This window comes from Schistocerca serialis, chromosome 6, assembly GCF_023864345.2.
Source record: "Schistocerca serialis cubense isolate TAMUIC-IGC-003099 chromosome 6, iqSchSeri2.2, whole genome shotgun sequence".
NCBI classification, from domain to species: domain Eukaryota; kingdom Metazoa; phylum Arthropoda; class Insecta; order Orthoptera; family Acrididae; genus Schistocerca; species Schistocerca serialis.
The window spans coordinates 391610005-391624697 of NC_064643.1; the positions used below are offsets into that span (position 1 = coordinate 391610005).

General features: G+C 41.0%; 1 protein-coding gene across 2 annotated transcripts in view; it reads right to left on the minus strand.

Moving 5' to 3' along the window:
* LOC126484184 (ATP-dependent RNA helicase DHX30-like) overlaps window positions 1–8876 on the minus strand; it is a 317910-nt gene extending 309034 nt beyond the window's left edge. For both annotated transcript variants that reach the window (XM_050107597.1, XM_050107596.1), the window contains exon 1: window positions 8660–8876. In XM_050107597.1, the coding sequence (XP_049963554.1) occupies window positions 8660–8807 (148 nt within the window). In that variant the 5' untranslated portion in view covers window positions 8808–8876. The remainder of the gene's footprint in view (window positions 1–8659) is intronic.
* Between the last annotated feature and the right edge of the window lie 5817 nt (window positions 8877–14693).

Here is a 14693-nt window from a genome sequence, read left to right on the forward strand (position 1 = left end):
TATCTGATTTATTTCTTTTACCTCATCATACATTTCTTCAATATCTCCGTCATCTGTGGAGCTAGTTGGCATATAAACTTGTACTACTGTGGTAGGCATTGGCTTCGTGGATATCTTGGCTATAATAATGCGTTCACTAAGCAGTTTTTTTATTTATTATTAAACACACTCCTGAATTACCCCTATTTGATTTTGTATTTGTAACTCTGTATTCACCTGGCCAGAAGTTTTATTCTTCCTGCCACCAATCTTCACTAACTCCTAGTATAGCTAACCTTAACCTATCCATACCCCTGTTTAAATTTTCTAACCTACCTACCCGATTAAAGGATCTGACATTCAATGCCCCAATCCACAGATCGCCAGTATTTCTTTCTCCTGATAACGTCGTCCTGTGTATTCCCTGCCCAGAGATCCGAATGGGGGACTATTTTACCCAACAGTACACCATCATCATTCAACAATGTAGTAAAGCTGTGTGCCTTCGGGAAAAATTACAGCTGTTTCCCCTTGCTTTCAGCTGTCGCAGAACCAGCACAGCAAGGCCATTTTGGTTAATGTTACAAGGCCAGATCAGTCAATCATCCTGACTGTTGCCCCTGCAACTACTGAAAAGGCTGCTGTCCCTCTTCAGGAACCACATGTTTGTTTGGCCCCTAAACAGATACCCCTCTGTCGTGGTTGCACCTACAGTAAGGCAGACAGTGAAGTGCTGCAGGTTGGGCAGCGGGTAGGTGGGGAGAGGGGGAGTAGTGGAAAAGCAGAGAAATAAATTTAAGAAAATAAAATAAAAAGACTGGATGTGGTGATGGGATGACGGCTGTGTAGTGCTGGAATGGAAGCAGGGAAGGGACTGGATGGGTGAGGACAGCGACTAATGAAGGTTGAGGCCAGGAGGGTTACAGGAACATAGGATGTATTGCATGGAAAGTTCCCACCTGCGCAGTTCAGAAAAGCTGGTGTTGGTGGGAAGGATTCATATGGCACAGGCTGTGAAGCAGCCATTGAGATGAGGGATATCATGTTTGGCAGTGTGTTCAGCAACAGAGTAGACAACATGTTTTTTGGCCACAGTTTGTTGGTGGCCATTCATGCGGACAGACAGCTTGTTGGATGTCATGCCTACATAGAATGCAGCACAGTGGTTGCAGCTTAGCTTTTAGACCACATGACTGGTTTCACAGGTAGCCCTGCCTTTGATGGGATAGGTGATGTCAGTGACCAGACTGGAGTAGATGGTGGTAGGAGGATGTATGGGACATGTCTTGCATCTAGGTCTATTACAGGGGTATGAGCCATGAGGCTTGGTGGTCAGCGGAATTCCCATGTGGGAAGGGTGGGAAGGATAGTGGGCAGGACATTTTTCATTTCGGAGCACAACAACAGGTAATTGAAACCCTAGCAAAGAACGTAATTTAATTGCTCGAGTCCTGGGTGGTACTGAATTACTAGGGGAATGCTCTTCTGTGGCTGGACGTTGGGGCTTTTGGAAGTGGTGGGAGACTGGAAAGATAAGGCATGGCATATTCATTTTTGTACACAGTTGGGAGAATAATTACCGTCAATGAAGGCTTCAGTGAGACCCTCGTCACTGCAGATGCAACGACCACGGATGGCTAAGCTGCACAGAAGGGTATAGAATGGGTGGCAGCTGTCTAAGTGGAGGTATTGCTGATGGTCAGTAGATGTGATATAGACGGAGGTACTGATGTAGCCATCTTCGAGGTGGTGGTCAACATCTAGGAAGGTGGCTTGATGGGTTGAGTAGGACCAGATGAAGCAAATGGGGGATAAGTTGTTGAGGTTCTGGAGGAATATGGATAGGGTGTCATCACCTTCGATCCAGATAGCAAAGATCTCATCAATGAATTGGAACCAGGTAGGGGGGTTTAAGATTCTGGGTACTTAGAAAAGATTCCTCTAGATGGCTCGTGCCATGCCACGAATTGACACATGGTGCGGGGAATGTCAATTGAATCTCAATGTAGACAAGTTTAATGTGCTGTGAATACATAGAAAGAAAGATCCTTTATCATTTAGCTACAATACAGCAGGTCAGCAACCGAAAGCAGTTAATTCCATAAATTATCTCGGAGTAGGCATTAGGAGTGATTTAAAATGGAATGATCATATAAAGTTGATCGTCGGTAAAGCAGATGCCAGACTGAGATTCATTGTAAGTATCCCAAGGAAATGCAATCTGGAAACAAAGTAAGTAGGTTACAGTACATCTGTTTGCCCGCTGCTTGAATATTGCTCACCAGTGTGGGATCCATACCAGATAGGGTTGATAGAAGAGATAGAGAAGATCCAATGGAGAGCAGTGCACTTCGTTACAAGATCATTTAGTAATCGCGAAAGCGTTACGGAGATGATAGATAAACTCCAGTGGAAGACTCTGCAGGAGAGACACTCAGTAGCTCGGTACGGGCTTTTGTTAAAGTTTCGGGAACATACCTTCACCGAGGAGTCAAGCTGTATATTGCTCCCTCCTACGTATATCTCATGAAGAGACCATGAGGGTAAAATCAGAGAGATTAGAGCCCACACAGACGCATACCGACAATCTTTCTTTCCACAAACAATATGAGACTGGAATAGAAGGGAGAATCGATGGAGGTACTCAAAGTACCCTCCGCCACACACCGGCAGGTGACTTGCGGAGTATGGATTTAGATGAAGAAATAGGTTGGCATAGGATGGTGCCATGCGGATGCCCATAGCCGTACCCTGGATTTGTTTGTAGGTAATGCTTTCAAAGGAGAAGTAATTGAGGGTGAGGATATAGTTGGTCATGGCAACTATAAAGGAGTTTGGTTTCGAATCTGTCGGGTGTTGGGAAAGCTATTGTTCAATAGCAGCAAGGCCATGGGCATTAGGAATGTTAGTGTACATGGAGGTGGCATCAATAGTGACAAGCAGGGCACCGTGTGGTAAAGGGACAGGAACTATGGAGAGTAGGTGGAGGAAATGGTTGGTATCTTTTATATAGGAGGGTAGTTTCTGGGTAACAGGTTGAAGGTGTTGGTCTACGAGAGCAGAGATTCTCTCAGTGGGGGCACAGTAACTGGCCACAATGGGACGTCCTGAGTGGTTAGGTTTATGGACTTTAGGAAGCATGTAGAAGGTAGGAGTGCAGGGAGTGGTAAGGGTGAGTAGAGAGACAGACTCCAAGGAGAGATTCTGGGATGGGGCTAAGGGTTTGGGTAGTGACTGGAGATTCTGTTGGATTACTGGAATGAGGTCATTCTGGCAACATTTGTAAGTGGAAGTATCTGACAACTGGCAGAGTCCTTCAGCCAGGTAATCCTTGTGGTTCAGAACAACAGTGGTGTAGCCTTTGTCCGCAGGCAGGATTAAAATGTCAGGATCAGTTTTTAGGTGGTGGACTGTGGTTCTTTCTGTGGATGTAAGGTTAGCCAGCATGTTGAGGGATTTGGGGAATGATGGTGACGCACAGTTTGAGGTTAAGAAAATCTGTAAAGTTAACAGGGGGGTGGGGTTTGGTGGCAGTGGGGGTAGATCACAGTTGGGTGAAGGAGTGAACTGAGTTAGGCAAGGTTCAATATTGGTCTTTGGTTGAGTCTTACTGGTAGTGGTGGTGGCGAAAAAGTGTTTCCACTGTAGGGACTGGGAGAAGGAGAGAAGGTCTTTAATAAGTTCTGCATGACTGAATATGGGAGTGGGACAAAAGGTGAGGCCTTTGGAAAGGATTGATATTTCTGTGGGGCTAAGGCTTTTGGAGGAAAGGTTCACAACTGTGTTGCAGGCCTGTTGAGATTCTGTGTGGTGGTGGGAGTGAGTTTTGGAGGGTGGGGTAGGTATAGAAGGTCTGCTGGACAGGGTTTGTCAGCTATGAGGGGGCATGAGGGAGGTTTGGAGGTTGTAGAGATGGTGGACAGTGGCACTCCAAGGCAGGAGTAGGCAGTGAGCAGGATGGAGAGCTTTTTGGGGTGGCGTTATGCATGTTGCTCAAGTTCCTGCAGGGAAAGAGTTTCAATGTGTGTTATGGGTACCAGAAATTTGGGATTGCATAGCAGGAGAATCTTGTGGATGGAGATAAGATACTACAAGGAGGTTTGGGCTTGGTTGATATGGTTTTGCAGGACTATGTTGGTGAGTGCTAAGGACTGGCAGAATTTGAACAGGAAGGTCATTGTGGAAGGAGGGGTAATTTGATGGTAAGGCCATTAGAGGGGATTCCATGAGCCAAGCAACAACAGAGGAACAGTACGCGGGACTCGGATCTGGCTAGGGATAAGGAGACTTTTCTGTATTGCTGCAGATGGAAGGAGCAAGAATCATTGGTGGTGGAAAAATGCGAAAAATTATGTAAATAATGTAAAATAACATCTGCAAAATTTTGCAAAAACACACCCAAATTCATGTGAAAATATATGAAAGGGATGAAATGGATGCAAAAGAGGGAACAAGATGAAATTTGAGGGAGTCGATGATAGCGAAAAGCTAAAACTTGCTAAAACTGGCGAGAAGTCACAAGGATCAAAGTAAAGAATAGCTGATAGAAAATAAAAAATAAATATAATTACTGTGGTTAGTAGGTCTGAGGGTGGATAAGTGTGAAGAAGGGGGATGGAAGATGTGACTGGATGGTGGAATTAGTGGGTGCGAACTGGGATAGAATGGAGAAAGTGTCGGGTGTGGGGAGGGGTTTGTAGGATGAGATACAATATCGTGTGGCACTAGAATGGTGCAGGAGTAACCATGCAAAAATACGTGAAATGATGCAGGGAGAATGGTCAATTTGAAAGTTAAGGATTAATTACATTGGCAGGAGTAATGTGGGACACAAGATGCTGCACTAACAATCAGCGTGATTTTGTAGCCATCTGTAGTGTGCGGCCAAGACGGTTGATACAGTGTGGCTCACAAGTAGAGCAAGCACTGTGGTTTGTAAGGCGACAAGAGAAACATAGGAAAGAAGAGAAAGAGGATAAACATTGAGTATAGTGGAGCAAAAGAAAATAGTAACAAAGGAGAAAAGCACTGGATTAGAATCGAAGAAAAGCCGTCAGACAAAAATCAAATAATGGAAAATCCAGGATGGAATGCAACAATATTATGAGAAGGAAAGTTGCTACTCACCACATAGCGGAATGCTGAGTCGCAGCTAGGCACAACAAAAAGATTTTCACACTTTAAGCTTTTGGCCATTGACCTTTGTCAATCCCCTCGCCACCACCTACTGCAGTCCAGTTACTGACATCACTTATCCCATCAAAGGCAGGGCTACCTGAGAAACCAGTCATTTGATCTACAAGTTAAGCTGCAACCACTGTGCTGAATTCTATGTAGGCATGACAACCAACAAGCTGTATGTCCACATGAATGGCCACCAACAAACTGGCCAAGAAACAAGTGGACCACCCTGTTGCTGAACACGCAGCCTTCACTTCAACGACTGCTTCACAGCCCGTGCCATATGGATCCTTCCCACCAACACCAGCTTTTCTGAAATGCGCAGGTGAGAACTTTCCCTGCAATACATCCTACATTCCTGTAACCCTCCTGGCCTCAACCTTCGTTAGTCACTGTCCTCACCCATCCATTCCCTTCCCTGCTCCCATTCCAGCACTACACACCCATCATTCCAGTCTTTTTTATTTATTTGTTTTATTATTTTTTATCTATTTCTCTCCTTATCCGCTACTTCCCCCCCCCCCCCCCACTCCCCCTGCCCACCACCCAACCTGGAGCACTTCACTGTCCGCTATCCCCACCATACTATCCCTCCCACTACACACCCTACCCTCCTCCCTTTCCCCCACCCAGTCGCCACTCCCATCATGCACTGGTGCTGCTGCTCGCAGTGCAGTTTCAGTTGCCTGAGACTGCAGTCGTGCGTAGGTGCGTGTGTGGCCAAAAGCTTTGAGTGTGAAAATCTTTTTGTTGTGCCTATCTGTGACTCAGCATCTTCGCTATATGGTTAGTAGGAACTTCCCTTCTCATACTACTGCAGTATCCAGAATGCTTCTTGTAAAAATTCAACATGGTGCTCTTTGAAAATTGATAGCAAATTAAGCAAACTACTTCATCAGCAAAGTCTTATGTCTAAAAGAAATGACTTCCATCAATCAGCATTCCCTGACCATTTTCCTCCTTTAACTTCCATCATGTTTAAATGTTACAGTAACAATACAACGCAGGAAAACTGACCTATTATGCACACAGGCACCATACAACTGAACAACTGAAATGACTATACAAAATGTGAGGGCAACCACCACAACATTAAACACATGAGCAACAGTACTGTGTTCTTATTTAATTTGTCTTTATAACAGTGTCGGGGATTACTGGAGGCTGTGACACCAAACATCTGCCTTGACCAACAATGTCACCATGCCAAGAACCCCTTATTTTGAGAGTGTCCAACATGACCACCAAAACATCAATCTTACACCCGCAAAAATGTAAACACCACTTGAACCATTTCAGCAACTAAACCCAATGAAATCAGCAGGACAACCACAGCAAAGAGTTAGTTTTTGGTGGCAGAGGGCAAACTAGGAATTCAATAATACAATAACACAATTCGAAGTGCACTCTGGAAAAACCAAAACACTTGAAACTGACAAAGAATAAAACATAACAATTTTACAAAACACACGACATCCTGAACTGTAGTGAACCCACATAGCTCAACCCTAGATCAGGATACCAATAAACTCCTACATAACCAACCCAAGGCCATGATACCAATTAGCACTCCTCCTGCTCCTGCCCCCCACCCCCACCCCCCCCTCTCCATACCTACAAAATCTGGTACCCCCAATTTCCAGAGAAGCTGTGTGGCTCAAACCTAGACAAGTACACCAATAAAATAATCCCTACAGAACACCACCTCTTCAAAACAACACACCCTCTACAACAACATTTCACTTCCACTCCAAAACAAACACACCACAGCTCAATGATGTCACACAACACATCATGGTACAACAAAGTACACCCCAGTGTTGTGAACAAAACATAGAAAAGAAGCAGTGTTTGCTCATGTAACGAAGAGTAAGCTTTATGAAAGTATACAATCAACTACCATGATAGTGTTCACAGCTATTGTGGGGAGTTATAGAAACAGATACACTCCAGAATCCATAGGTGGGGTGATCCACAAGCAACAGTCAGCTGGAACAGACCTAAAAGTGATAGTTTGACCAACCACTGTCTATAGACATACTTGAAAAGAATTTGTCCACCTGAACCTCACATTGCGAAACACTGTATCATATTTTTATGCTTTCTGATATGAAGCAGCAATTATCAATTGACACTTCAACAGTGTATTTACTCTTATCAGAGGTCTTGGTAACAAAACAGAAAAACTTCCAACACTACAGTGTTTGGAGATTAACTAGCCTACTGCAGGAATGAATTCTCATGCCAAAAATCTGATTCCATGTTTACACAAATGCAAAATATAAAAATCTGAGACTATGACATCTTCTTGAGGTGAAAGAATCTATTGCCACTAATGTTTTTCACAATACAGTTCTTGTAATCTGTAACTCAAGAAAGCTCTAAAGCCATAGCGCTCACATTTCTTACATTACATACACAAGGAAAAATAGTAGTTCATTCTTGATATCCTGCTTGCACTGAATCCTCACTACACACCCCCTCAACCATTGAATAATGATACGCAAAATGAGGCTATCAATTTTCTATATATTTTGTAAGTACCTCAAAACTAACATTCAATATTTTTAAATGATTCCTATTACATTCCATCCAACTAACTACAAAATGCAATTATCAACAAAGCACAACAACGGAAGGATTTCTTCATGTTCTACTCAGGTTAATATTACAATCAATACTATACAATAAGGGCACAACACAGTGAGACACACAGAAAGAAAATGACAACTAGCTGTCAGTACTGTCAAAATTTAACATCGTATATAAAACAAAAGCACAGGTACAATGACAGCACAGTGAAGAAGAAACATGTCTCAGTGAGTGGAAAGAACTTGCTATTCACATCTACTGTCTTCGCCAACTCCAACCGATATGGATAGCTTGTTGTACTGCACCATCACCTCCACCTCATCTCCCCCCCCCCCCCCCGCCGCCCCCCCCCCCACTCCAGTCTTGGTTATGGTGACAGACTGGGCTTAGCATAGTCACAAGTCTAGAACAGGTTGAAAGGTGACACTTTGGTGTAAGTTTGCTTATCACTGCAGACACCCCCTCCCCGATCTTACTTGTGGTGACAGACTAATCTGTGGCGCAGGCAGAGCTCTAGGTTACTTTGAAAGGTGAGAGTTGGCGGAGCCAACGAATGTGAAGGCCAAATAAAAGGTCATAGTGACAAATTCACCGGTAGCGAGGCCTAATGTTTTCGTATGCGCCACACTGAAAAACTACGTAGCTCGTACACCAACTGCCGAAACTACAAGTGGCCGTCCAATACGTAACTTTTACCACAAAATTACCACCTATGAACTTAACCTGGATCTCTGACTACGCTACAGATTGGACTATCATCACAGCTAGGGCTTCAGGCGGAACCCCACCACCACACCCTAGCCTAATTTATTTGTACACAAGACGGGCTTAATAAAATACAGTTTACTTCGACTACTTCGGGTGCAAAAAGATTTATGTAATTACGTTTACAAGTCAATTTCCACACCTTGTTTATCCTTTGATACTTCTTTATGATCCACCGAATTGCAATGGCAAGCGGAAAAACGAAGTTGCCTGGAGATTATTGTCAAAGTCCTTAAGCTCCAACAACTGTCAACTGATTGAAACACCCTGCTACACACTAAACCACTCATTTCACTTTAGGTTCCCTCTCCCTGATTTAAATGCCTCTATACACAACACACTACTATCTTTGAGTTGAACTGTTGAAGCTTAGAGTAGAAAGATCTCTGGAATGGCCCATAGATAGCGAATACTGACTTGACCCGGGGTCTAGCCATCTCCCCTCCACACTGTCTGAGCGCTGTAGCTAGCGACCAATAAGAAGCCACCAGACGACTACCAATGAAAAAGTGCTGTGCATCAGGCGCGCGCGCGCGAAATTAAATTTTGTGTTAGTCACTACTCCCTATTGTGTTTGTATGTGTATGCGTTTCCTGCGTCAGCGTGTCCTCCGTACTGTATTTTCGAGATGATTTCGTTCGAAGATAGTGTTGTGGACGAGCGAAAGGCTGAAGTATTTGTAAGTACCATATTTAGTATGAATTTTCTGCACTTAATTTTTTTTTAAGCGTTGAAATTAATTGCTTTCAATGATAATGCTGTCGGCGAACGAAAGGCAGAGTGAAATAGTTAATACTATTTCTCAAGTGGGTGTATTCTCTGCTTGCTTTTTGAAGCTATTAATCCAGACTGCTCACTTGACAGTTGTTATTGGCAACTTGGTAATGTTGGCTACTTAAGATTATAGAATTACGGGGATCAAATAAAACATGAAAGATAAGGGTATTGGTAGGGTAAAATTATAATAAGCACGATCGGGTAAAAATAGCTATTATTAGAGTAAATTATGGAAGGAAATAAGGTGAAGGTACAGCCAACTTGTTTACCTGATCAGAAATCCTCATTTAAAAATCTTGCTGTGGACTCCAGTAATTTAAATGGTGTGATAGTAAGCAGGAGATTTAATAACTGTATGAAACAGCGCTCGCAAATCGTAATATAAAACAGCGGTATACCTATTTTGACAGATTTTCATTTCTCGGTACTGGAAAATTACCATTTAATACATGTTTCTGTACTAATTTGGTTTTTATGTTACTTGTTACCCACATAGACTTTTAATGATCCTTTAAAAGAAGGCTTTTTTCCTAGGCCATTTTTTCTTTATGTTTCACATATATGTGAAGTAAGAAGTTTCAGAATCAGCTAAAACTTATTAACATTGTGTACTGGAATTATAAAACACATTTGTATACTAAACTGTGAGTTGTTTTTTCCATTGTTTGGAAAGGTGGAGGAAAAGTGGAGTAAACAGAAGGCAATCATATCTTGAGCAGCTGACTGCGTCCTAAGTTCAGATTAATTACAAATAGTGTTTGCTTCTTTTTAAAAAATTAGTAACTTTTTTGTTTACTCTCTGTATTTCAATTTGGAAATCATTAGACTGTCAGTAGTGTTGAATGCCTAGAAATTACATTAAACTGCAACCTTTAAGAGAAAGACACAGAGTATGCTGTGGTAGTTTAAAATTAATGCCAGGTGTAAATAAAAGCTGTTACTCAACTGTAATTTAAACATACCACTGGTATCTGAGAGTAATACTAAAAAGTTCTGAATACACAAAGATCTGTTCTCAGTAAAGATGAATATACTTGCTTGGCTACTTGGGCCTTCCTGTAACTTCATTCAAGGTAAAACAGTTTGTTGCTGAGTTTGTTCAGGTACTACAGAAAGCATATTTACCAGAGAAAAGAAGTTTTGCCAGTAAGGATTGGTTTTCAGATTTTACCAAACACCCAGCTCTAATCACCCAGAAACTTCAGAAATTTTAAATAATCTATAGGAGCACACCAACATGTCCATTTGTCTTTCCCTAAAGATTTGGAATTGGAACTATCAGACTGAAGTGTCTAGAAAAATTTGTTTAGGCCAAAACTATTAGTTTAAATACTGTTTGTAACATTAATGGACATAGTTAATATTTCCTCTGTATAAAAATCTACCCTTTTCCTCAAAACTTATAATACATTAATTTGTTTGACATAGATATGTCTAATAGACCATTATATGAATTCTTTTTATCTTGCCTCATACTTTTATTGTTCTGTCACCTGTGTAGGCACTTTCTTCAGTTTAGTCACTAGGTCTTTTTTTTGTGCCCCCCAAGTATTTTTTCTTTTTTCAGTGAAATGTTTGTGTGAATATGAAACACTTTTAACCATATTCTGACGAGTACAAAAGCTTTTCACCCAAAATTTTGAAAGTTTAAATATTATTTTGTTTTTACCCCTCCCTACCCAAGGTAAAATGTGTACTTATTGGTGGTTTTTATGAAATTGTGGTCTGATCTACCATGTGTCTACATACCTGCTGCACTTCTTATATCAAATGTATGTTACTGTAGGGAGGAAAATTCTGAAATAATTTAAATGAAGCCAAGTACAGAAGTGACAGTAATACATGCTCTTCTCTCTTAACAGGAAATTCTCCCGCAGTGGAAAACACGTGTGTTGGAGCTGCACAGAAATGATTGTAATGTGCAAGAAATTAAATCTTTAAACATCCTTGTTGATGTTAAAACAAGGGAGGAGTTTGGACAGTGGTTGGCACAGTTTGAAAACAAAACAAAAACAACTTATACAATAAGGTGCACTGAACCTGCATCAGGAAAGTATGTTGTTTTCAAACAAAGGCTGGTCTGTCACCACAATACTCGCAGTATAAAAGTTCATGGTTCAGTGCAAAAGGCAACAAAAAACACTAACTGTCCATCAAAAATGACAGTGACAATTCACGCTGTGCATGATAGATACAGAGGTAAGTCTGTAGAGAAAGCAATGCTCTACAAGGAAATGCCGTGTGAGGTTAACTTGGTGTTGGGTCATAACCACAGTGTTGAGAGTGCTGCTGCTTTAAGATTTAGGCAACCATCAAGTGATGTCAAAGAAAAATTAATATCCCTGTTTGAAAGAGGTCATTCACCAGCCACTGCTCTTGAGTCAATAAAGGTTGAAATTCAGCTGAATTGTTCAGATTACCCTTTAGTCCTTGCAGACAGAAGCAGGTGTCCTGATTACAACTTTTGCCACTATTTGTTCAACAAAGTTTTTAAGAAAAAGTATGGGCCAACAGACTTCAACAAAGAAGGAAAGCAGCTGTTACAACAGAGGTTAGAGGAATACAACAGCGAAGTTGGAGCTGTGTGTGCCAAGATGATTCAGAAAGATGATGATTATATAGTATGGTAAGAGTATATTTACAAATTTGTAGTCTGATGAAAACTTTATGCATATACATTTAGCTACTATTAATATTTGTATAATTGTTTTTCAGCATTTGCTCACCACTGATGCAAAAAGTCCATACTCATGTAAAAGCTGCTTCCAAACTTGTATTTATGGATTCCACTGGTTCTCTGGATCATGATAGCAGCAGAGTGTTCGTTTTACTTTCTCACAGTGAGTGTGGAGGTTTACCACTAGGAGTTCTGATTATGTCTTCAGAAAGCTGCGGAGTTATAGAAATGGGACTAGAGTTGCTGAAAGAGATAGTGGGGGAAAATATTTTTGGGGGAAACATCAATGGCCCAAGTGTGGTTCTGACTGACGACAGCCAGTCAGAACAAAATGCAATTAGAAGGTGCTTCCCAAACACAAAAACTTTGTTGTGTATATTCCATGTCCTGCAGGCAGTGTGGCGCTGGCTTCTCAAAGCAAAAAATGCTATACCACAGCAAAAACAGTGTGAGTTCTTCCAGAATTTCAAAAAAATAATGTTTGCGCAAACAAAAAATGAAGCAGTGGTAAACTATAATGTAACAAGAGCGAACATCGGTGAAAATCATCAAAATTTATTGAAATACTTGGAAGGGTATTGGGATAGGAGAGAACTGTGGACCCTTTCACATCGGCGAGGTATGCTTATAGAAGGGCACAACACAAATAATATAAGTGAGGCCTTCATGAGAATTTTAAAGGACAGGATTTTTGAGAGGGTGCGTGCCTTCAATGTGGTTCAGATGGTGGACTTTTTTCTCACAAAGGTGAATTTGTATTTTCAGAGGAGACTTCTTGATGCTGCTAATGGAGCAAGTCCTAAGTCTTTCTGTAGGCCTATAAAGGCTCCTTCACAGGAGATTCTAGCAAAAATCAGACAAGTCAATGAGGATGTTCTGCTCGTTCCCAGTGAAGAAAGGGAGAATCACTATTACATTGTTAATATGGCTGTTCTTGTTTGCACTTGTTGCCAAGGCAATACAGGGAAGATCTGCAAACATATAGACTGGGGCAGTACTGTTTTACCATCAGGAAACTACAGGGAGGTGACTGATAGTGACAGTATACGCAGACTGTATTATTTTATTGCTACAAATGAGGAGCCTCCTGAAGGGTGGCTAGAGCCTCTGTATTGCTCTCAGAATGCAGGGGCTTCAAGTTCTTTGGAACGTTTGGAGCAAATGGACACAGGTTTGCTCTGTGAAAGCCAAGAAGAGATGCCAGAGACACTTCACATGGAGACAGTTCCAGACAATAGAAATAATAATTTAATCGACGAGATAAAAGCTCGTCTCATAGATTTTTCAAATAAATCCCCTGAGGAAATGAGGAAAGGCCTTGAAGTCATGTGCGAAAAATTGAGAAAGCTTAAAACGCCATCTGCATGTGCATCTTATTTGGCAAATTTTGGTGAAGGTAAGTAAAACATACTTTTATATAAATGTTATGGCAAGTAATTCAATATTGTATGAATTCTAATTTTTGTTACAGGAAAATTTAGAAAAAATTGTGGTAACTACATTCCCGTTCAGCCCACTGCAATAAGCAGAAGAAAAAACAAGTTGGCAGGTCGCAGATGTCATCCGGGGGGAAGACAAAGACCACACTCTAAGCAAAGCAAGGAATTTGTAAAGACAGTAGAAATTTCTGAAATGGTAAGTATTACATTTCTAAAGTCATGTATGGCATTTTGAAATTTATCTAGCAACTTTCCTTTCCCCAAAGGGCATATTAAGGAATAAAGTAATTATTATTTATTTAACATTTTTAAGTTTGAGGGAGCACTGCTGGACATACAGTGCTATTGGCTAACTTGCATAAATTTAATACTGTGTGCTAATGGTGGTGTAAAGACCGAAACAATCCACAAAAGAAATAAGAAATTGCAACTGAAAACTGCCTCCAGACTGACCTCACATCCAGTATTGATAAAGGCTATGACATGCAAGTTTCTGGCACCATTTTTAAAATAATTCTTATTTTATCTGAAGGTAGCTCTGTTAGTATAATTAAAGAAAAAGAAAATACTTAATTATGATTTGATGTGACTGTCACGTGGAATAATTTGTAGACATTGCTATTGAAAAAACTGAAGTCACTCCACACCTTGAACTTGGTGTGGATAATTCCATTACACAGCAAGCCAGCTGAATGATACACTGCAAATCAGTCATAAAGTGTTTACACATTCTGTTTCATTCGAAAAAAAAAAATTGATGTGTGTACATGATGTTCCCTTCTGTGCAAGCAGCATTGCATATTTCCATTGGCTTGTGACTTTCTCATGCAAATGTGAATGTTCAAACATAGTTCACAACATGTCTTGTTCCAAAGCAGTGGCATTAGTACATTATGGAATAATTGCTGATGGGTAAAAGTGCTCATATCTTGTGTTAACACAACTTCCTGATTGGCAGTTGCCTCAAGTTCCCCATTAGCTTACAATCTCAGTCCTGACTATAACACCATCTAGGCAGAAAAACTACATCTGGTATTATCACCCATATTAATATACTCACGTTCAAACTGTTTGCTAATCTTGTTTAGATGTTAGGTTATTAACATCATGGCATTTCGTTTCTTTGGTCCAGTATGTCTTGCATGTACATGTTTTTTTAAGGTGTGGCATATACATATTATGACTTTAAGTAGCTAATTACAATATAAAGATGTAAATACACACAAATGTGGAGCCACTTTGAGTTTCATTCCGTCATTGAATATTTCGATACAGAAATGGAT